The following is an 8,568-nucleotide window of genomic DNA, read 5'->3' as shown; positions in this document are numbered from 1 at the left end:
TGCTTTTTCACTATATAATCAATAGAGCCCCCCCCCCCTCCTTTTCACCAGAACCCTTGACCCTGGGGCCATGAATTTCACAAATTTGGTAGAGTCAGCCTATCATAACTATGTATTTAATTTGTTTAAATAATACCCAGGAATAAAGAAAAATATTTTCAAAGAAATTTTGCTTTCTCAATATATAATTAATAGAGCCCCCCCCCCACCTTTTCACCAGGGCTGGGATTCATAAAACTTCTAAGATTATTCTTAAAAGTTGCACTTAAGTACTAAAAAAAATCTTAGCTAAGAAAAAATCTTAAGTATCAATTCATAAAAGTTCTAAGTACAATTCTTAGCTAAGTTTGAATTCTAAGAAAATTAGAACACTTAAGTTCAATCACCCTAGCAACGCATAGAAATTCCCGAACAAAAAAGAGCGCTCTTATGTGATGGAGGTATTTTTTGTCAAATACAGTTTATAAATAGATCTAGATACAGACGAGAGATGGCGTCCGATGAAAAACGAGAAAAAAAGAGGAAAGCGAACTGGACACAGGATGAATGTTTGATTCTAGCCACCTTTGTAAATGAAAAGAAGCACATTCTGCGTTCCAAATTAGGGCCTAACCTTACATCTAAAATGAAAAAAGACACTTGGGAGAGGGTGATGGAGCAACTCAACGCGTCGTCAAGTACGCCGAGGACCGTCGAAGAAGTGGAAAAAAAATGGCAGAATATCTTGTCAACAGCCAAATCTGAGATTTCCTCTTACAGAAAGGAGGTAACTGCCACAGGTAACACTAATTCAAGTTATATATGATTCGACCTAATTGACGAACTTTGCAGATGTGAAGCGCAATAACATGAATAGATAGTGGTGTAGATGTACGTATGTAAAGTGCCTTGTATCATGGCTGTGGTGTTTTTCCTTTGAAGTAAAGTGTACAATGGAGATACACCTATGGACGGAGCCAGCAAAACTGTGCCGTGTAAATAAATTATTGAACACCAAGGCGATTTCAACATTTTAAATTAGGCCTACATGTATTTTGAAGAAATACAGAATAAAATAGGCTTTGATATATACAAAGACAAAATTTCTGAAAATGAAATAAAGGTCTTTCACATAATAAATTACAGTGCACATGTATCCCAAAATACAAAATGTTTTTACAGCGTTTTTGCTCATGCCACAGCTCTCGAATATGTCAAATGATCAATGGGTATCTTTTTTTTCCTTGACTTTCAATTAACACCTGAATTTCCCTTCATCAACTTTGAATTTTTCATCCTTGAAATCCGAAGGTTTTCTTATGAATTTCATTAACAATCCGTTTTTATATTAAGTTGGAGAGCTGCAATCCGACGTTCTTTCTCATGAACACGCACATAAAATGTGCAAATTAAAAAAAATACTGGCGGGAAGGAGAGAATATCCATGCGGTCACCTGACAAAAACTAAATTTTTTTTATTGGTGTAATTAAAAATCATGCTTGAAAATTTGGGACAGAACAGTTATTGACGTTTTGATTGGCCATGATACAAGAAAGTTATTGAATATTTATTATGGTGTATCCTGATTTATTTGGACGAAGGGGCGGAGACTCGTGCTTCGCACTCGTCACCGCCCTTCGTCCAAATGAATCAGGATACACCATAATAAATATACAATAACTATTACTTGGCATTTGGATCAATTGGTATAAATTTATATTTTTTGTAGATGTACATGCATGGCAATGTGTTATTTGCATGATTAGCTTATCAATTTCTGTATTACCACAGGCGGAGGACCTCCCTCAAAACCTCTCAGTGCTGTAGCAGAGACAGTACAAATGGTAATTGGGGAAACAAATTCTATAATAAGTGGGATAGATGGAGGCATTGACTCTTCACAGGTTCTACATCTTTTTACAGATGAAAATGTTTGGTAAATAAAAGTAATGTTCTTCCATTACCATATACTATACATTGTATAATCAATTTTAGTTTCTCAGCTCGATCAGTATGCATGCAGGTATGAGAAATTAAACATTTTAAATTCTAGAAGACATTCTAACATTCTAGAAGAAAAGTGTTTGATTCTGCTTTCAGGCTAAAAACAAATATATGGTAATGAAGAGTAGGAAATCAATTAAGAAATATTTCCAGGACTTCTTTACAAAAACAAAACTTCTAAGTAGCACTGATGACAAAAGAAATAGTTCTTTAAAACCTTTCTTAAATTCAGATCTTCACTGAAAAAAGCAGTAAAAAACATTAGGGTCAGCGTTATAAATTAGGGTTGTTTGGGAAAGCAGAAAGAAAGATAACTTTCTTCTAGGAAATAAATTGTGAATTGAATATAAGGTAAAAAAAATTTTAGGAGAATAAGGAATAAAATGTTTTGGAAGTCATAAACATTATCTTCAATGAACATAAGACTTTCCTTAAAAAAAGATAAACAATGTGAATAATTATAAAAGTTGATGGTCTTTTAATTGTTTCAGTTCCATTCAGTTTTTACAAGAAGCAAGTTCCAACAATCATCAGCATGTAGCATCAGCATCAACTAGCATTCTGCCACTATCCCCTGGTTTGTTATCACCAACTCCTACATCAACTTCGCCATTGCCTGTGGTGACACAAAAGTCACCTTTGATGCCCCGCACAATAGCACCAGTAATGTCAAGAAAGCCATCTCAAAGCAAGCAAGATTTGATTGAGGAGTTGACTGTAAAGAAGCTAAAATTAGAGATAGAATATTTCAATTTGAAAGTAAAGGCCCTCCAACGTAAACTGGAAGAGTGAGGATTGAAAATTTTGAAGTGACCTTTTACAATAAAGGAGGAATACCGAACCAAAATGTTATATAATGAATCTTTAAAGACACTATCTCTCTTTTTAATTCAGTTTTATTTCAATCTGGATTGGTTCAAATTTTAAAAATATCTTATATGTAATCAAACCATTTTAGCTCACCTGAGCTGAAAGCTCAAGTGAACTTTTCTGATCACCTGTTGTCCGTCGTCTGTCCGTCCGTCCATCTGTAAACTTTTCACATTTTCAACTTCTTCTCAAGAACCACTGGGCCAATTTTAACCAAACTTGGTACAAAGTATACTTACCTGAAAGGGAGCTTAAATTGTTAAAATAAAGGGCCAAGTCCAAGTGTGGTATTCCTTCTTATATTCCAGTATATAAAGAAATCTATACATACTTTTTATCTCACTTGAGCTGAAGGCTAGAGTGTTTCTGATCGAAGAGTGTCCGGCATCTGTCCGTCATTTGTAAACTTTTCACATTTTGGACTCCTTCTCAAGAACAACAAGGCCAATTCCAACCAAACTTGCAACAAAGCATCCATGGGTGAAAGGGATTCAAGTTTGTTTAAGTGAAGTGGCACACCCTCTTTCAAGTTGAGATAGTTAAGAATTTGTGAAAAATTAAAGGCATCTTTTTGAAATTTTCTTCTCAAGAACCATTGGGCCATAAAAGAATAAGAAGAAAAAAGACTTCATTGAAGGTTTCATTTCATAGTGTAGATTCAAGTTTGTTCAAATCATGCCTCATCCCTAGCCCCCTTTTTTGAAAAGGGGGGGGGGGTGAGGGTTGGACTACTATATATTTGATCTATTCAATAATCAATTTCTGCTTTTCTCTAGCCAAAGTCCACATGGGCCTCTTGTTAAATACTGTGCATATTATTGTTGTACCTATCAGATTTTAAATGATATTTATTAAGATATAAAATTTTATATTTGACCTGAAATAAGTCAAGATAATGGCTCTTCACATGTTAAGTGTGTTCATGAATATTAAATATTAATTGTTGACAGTTTACTTTGTTCATTTGTGATGTCAAAAGTGAGTTTCAGCAAACTGCTGTCTGTACAATGTGCCATTAATGTTTTTGCCTCGAGCAGCACCATCATTTCCTGCTTGCATGTGATCCTGAGCATAATCATCACTATCGTCTTCATCATTGCTGTCATCATCATCATCATCAGCAGGAATTGGAATTTGTCGATCTTTACAAATATTATGGAGGACCGCGCATGCTATCACAACCTGACATGCCTTCTGAGGCGACAATCGTATCTCTCCATGCAGAACATGAAAGCGGCGTTTTAACTGGCCTATCCCCCTATGCTCCTAGTCCTTTTATGTGCACTATAAATAATTAAAGCTATTTAACTCACAAGGAGATTTGATATATGTTGCCATATATACTGTACATGTATTATGTGTATTTTTTTATTACCGATGTTTTAAGTACTGATTCATCTCTGTTTTAAGTCATGTTAAATGATTACAACGAAGAAACCGACACAGAATGGTGGACTACCAAATTTTTTCTTTGAATGCTACAGCAAATTTTTATTTGGTCACACATGTAATTTGGAACCATAAATTATAGCTTCGTTTATACATTTACTTTATATTGCTGTGTATAGAAATGTAGTCTATGGCTCAATCATAGCATCCCTATGCTATTAAATTCATAAATATTATTGTGCCTTTTGGTGAAAAAAAAACCCACTAGTGTCTCAGGCCAAAAATTTCCAAATTAAATGTGGGAGACAGAAATTTTTTTTTTAACAAGAGCTTTCTCCTTTTTTTTTGTGTTAAAAGTTATGATATTATACATTTTTATACTCCACCTACTCATAAAACTCGAATAAAAGTATAACAAGAATGGGAATGTTTAGGTGACAAGGGAAATAACTTTTTTCTTTTAAAATAAAAATGGCATATTGAGTTATTCCCCTTTCAATGATCAGTGCCAATGCTGTGGGGCCCGAGAAACTAAAGATTTGTTTTTGTTAACCCTATCTTGGCTTTTTCATATATTCAATGTATTATACATACTTGTTGTAATTTGTCTGTGGCCCAGGCTGAGGAATCCTAAATGGTGTTAGTAGCCATCTACGAGATGGGTAGCCACTGTCACCCAACAAATGTGTGTGAACAGGAATGTGGCCATTTTCGAACAGGACTCGAAGCCCACTTTCATTTAATATGCGGGCCATTTTGCAACAATGTCAATTAGTTTGTATTGGGTATCAAAGACAACTTGCACATTCAAACTATGGTAATGATGTCTATTGACAAACTCATTCTCATTGTTTCTTGGAGCAATTATTTGAACATGGGTGCCATCTATGGCACCAACAATCCCAGGGAACCCTGCTATCTGAAAAAAATGTTCCTGATTTCGTCGAATTGCATCGGGTGATGTTGGAAATTTAATAAATCTACGCACCATTCGGTCTGATGACAAACTTCTTATGGTGCAAGACACGGCTCTCGATACAGAAGATTGAGAAACTCCCATATCATCCCCATTACAAAGCTGCATCTTGCCAGTTGCTAGGAATCTTAGGGTTAATAAAACCTTTTCTGTAGATGTGAGTGCATGATTCCTAATGGATGCAGATCTAATTTCATTTCCTATTAACCCTTCAACAAAGTTTATTCCAGCAGAATCAAGTCTGAACCTTTTAACCAACTCCATGTCTGAATATTCATTGAAATAATCTCTTCTTTCCCTGAAATTTCTTCTTTGAGCCGCCATTTTGTTTAGAATTAAGAAAGAACTTAAGAAATACTTATATACTTAAGACACCTCTTTACTTCCCTTAACTTTAAGTGAATACTTAAGCACTAAGTTAGTTTATGAATCACGCTTAAGTATTTCTAATAAATTTAAGTAATGCTTAGAGTACTTAAGTAAAAAATCTATAACTTAAGTATTTTCTTACACTTAAGAATAATCTTAGAAGTTTTATGAATCCCAGCCCAGAACCCTTGATCCTGGGGCCATGAAATTCATAATTTTGGAAGAGGCATCCTTGCGTATCATAACTATGTATTTGATTTGTTTAAATAATACCCAGGGGCAGAGAAGAGGATTTTCAAAGAAATAATGCACTTTCACTATATGATCTATATAGCCCTGCCCTAGCACCAGAACCCCTTACCCTGGGGCAATGAATTTCACAATTTTGGTACAGTCACCCTTGCTAATCATAAGTATGTATTCAATTTGTTTAAATAATAACCAGGAGTAAAGAAGAAGATTTTCAAAGAAATTTTGCTTTTTCACTATATAATCAATAGAGCCCCCCCCCCCAACCTTTTCACCAGAACCCCTGACCCTGGGGCCATGAAATTCACAATTTTGGTAGAGTCATCCTTGCTTATCATAACTATGTGTTCAATTTGTTTCAATAATACCCAGGAGTAGAGAAGAAGATTTTCAAAGAAATAATGCACTTTCACTATATGATCTATATAGCCCCGCCCTAGCACCAGAACCCCTGACCCTGGGGCCATGAATTTCACGATTTTGGTAGAGTCACCCTTGCTCATCATGACTATGTATTCAATATGTTTCAATAGTACCCAGGAGTAGAGAAGAAGATTTTCAAAGAAATAATGCACTTTCACTATATGATCTATATAGCCCCGCCCTAGCACCAGAACTCCTGACCCTGGGGCCATGAATTTCACAATTTTGGTAGAGTCACCCTTGCTCATCATGACTATGTATTCAATATGTTTCAATAGTACCCAGGAGTAGAGAAGAAGATTTTCAAAGAAATAATGCACTTTCACTATATGATCTATATAGCCCCGCCCTAGCACCAGAACTCCTGACCCTGGGGCCATGAATTTCACAATTTTGGTAGAGTCACCCTTGCTTATCATAACTATGTGTTCAATTTGTTTCAATAATACCCAGGAGTAGAGAAGAAGATTTTCAAAGAAATAATGCACTTTCACTATATGATCTATATAGCCCCGCCCTAGCACCACAACCCCTGACCCTGGGGTCATGAATTTCACAATTTTGGTAGAGGGCTCATTGCTTATTACAATAATGCCAACAGTTTGACCCCTTGTTGTCCAGGAGTAAAGAAGAAGATTTTTAAAGATTGCATTAATTTTGGTGGTTTTAGCCCCACCCCTCAGGCCCCAGGGAGGCAGGGAACATGAAATTCACAAATTTTGTACCCCTTCACACATAGATGCTATATGCCAAAATTGGCTGAAATTGTTTCAGCGGTTTCAGAGAAGAAGCTGAAAATGTTCAAATGTTAACACACGACGGACGACGCACGACGACGGACGAAAACAGATAGCAATAGGTCACCTGAGTGACTCAGGTGACCTAAAAACCATGACCTTGAAATTGTGTGAATATGAAATGTTCAATCTTATTATTTAAAATTATCGTAGATGTTCCGAATCCGCTACCGCTTCTCAAAAGAAGCAGTAGCGGATTCGGAACATCTAATTTTAGTTAGATTGTGAAATGTTGATCTAGGTATCTATCACAATTGTAAACACTGGTAAAGTGGCCTTTAAAATTAACAACAGAATTAAAAGAGGCCTAAGCTTGCAGGTGTTGTAATGGTTGAATTGCAACTCCGTTGGCGGATCCAGGAAAGGGGGTGTTCGGATGTTGTAACCCCATTTATTTTTCAGAAAGAGGAAGAGAGAGAGAGAGTGTGTGTGTGTGTGTGTGTTTTTCTGTAATATAGATATTATTACGTCTAGTAATTTCAGTAAAATAAGTACTTCAATCTCTGCCCTTTCTGCTCTCTAGATAGAGTTTTGCTTATTGCTTTTCTCCTTGTACTTTCACAACCCCGGCCCCGGGCCTCGACCACCCACACGTAAAATGAAAGATTTCACTTCGATATCATCGGAAGATTCCGGCGAACGTACATGGCTATTTTTGGACCATCTTCTGAAGTAACTAACTATAAGAAGTATGCACGAAAGGGGATATGCATAATAGAAAAATTTTTCTCCTTATATCATGGGGATATTTTAATCAATAAAGAGAAAGGTTCAAAATGTCCCCGTAGTATGTTGGGGAGGGGGCTCACTTTTCCTTAAAAAAATAATCTTTTGTTATAATTTGAATATATAAATTTTAATTTGCATTGGAAGTTCCCCTGTACTTTTTGTTGCGGAAAGGTTCAAAATACGGACAATCAAACATTTAAAAGAAATCAAAATGTACCGAAAAGTTTAGACGAAGCCCCCTCCCCCCGAAATAGGATTTTACAGTATAGTGCACAGGTTGTCATTTTAATTTATTTATTTATTGTTGCTTGTCAACTCTTTTTGGAGGTTGCCCCTTTCAAAACCATTGCTACGGACTTGAATATAAGTGCCTGCAATGTGATCTAGACCCCCCCCCCAACCCCTTTTCAAAAACTGCTGAATCCGACCCTGTACTGGAGCACTAGAGGGACTTTATAATAATTCTTAGGCTATTATTTACACACTGTATTGTCTACGGATTTTTACTTTTATTCCGATCATGACAAGGAGCACACGGCGGGTGTGATCGGTCGGCAGGGGATGCTCACTCCTCCATGGCACTTGATTCCACCTCTGAAGTATTTGGAGGTCCGTGTTTGCCATGCTATCGATTTCTGTTGTCTAAATGGACTTTGAGCTTGAATACCGTTCGTTATCTCCATATTTCATTGATACGATGAGATTGAATGTCGATTGAAACATTTGTGACCTGTAAAAATAGGTCTTCTAATGAAGGAAAATAATTAGTGCCACTCAGGATT

General features: G+C 36.2%; 1 protein-coding gene across 1 annotated transcript; it reads left to right on the top strand.

The window, feature by feature from the left end:
* The first annotated feature begins 490 nt into the window (after positions 1–490).
* Positions 491–3,603, top strand: LOC133199219 (uncharacterized). Its single transcript, XM_061335058.1, has 3 exons — positions 491–779; positions 1,772–1,916; positions 2,476–3,603. The coding sequence occupies exons 1-3, from the start codon at positions 491–493 to the stop codon at positions 2,774–2,776; spliced, it is 735 nt and encodes a 244-aa protein (XP_061191042.1). The 3' UTR covers positions 2,777–3,603.
* Positions 3,604–8,568: the final 4,965 nt, after the last annotated feature.

Source organism: Saccostrea echinata, unplaced genomic scaffold, assembly GCF_033153115.1.
Source record: "Saccostrea echinata isolate AGI-Se365-2 ecotype Australia unplaced genomic scaffold, CSIRO_AGI_Sech_v1 ptg000033l, whole genome shotgun sequence".
Lineage (NCBI taxonomy): Eukaryota > Metazoa > Mollusca > Bivalvia > Ostreida > Ostreidae > Saccostrea > Saccostrea echinata.
Note: the sequence above shows the minus strand (reverse complement) of the source record. Positions and strands in the feature narration are given on the sequence as shown.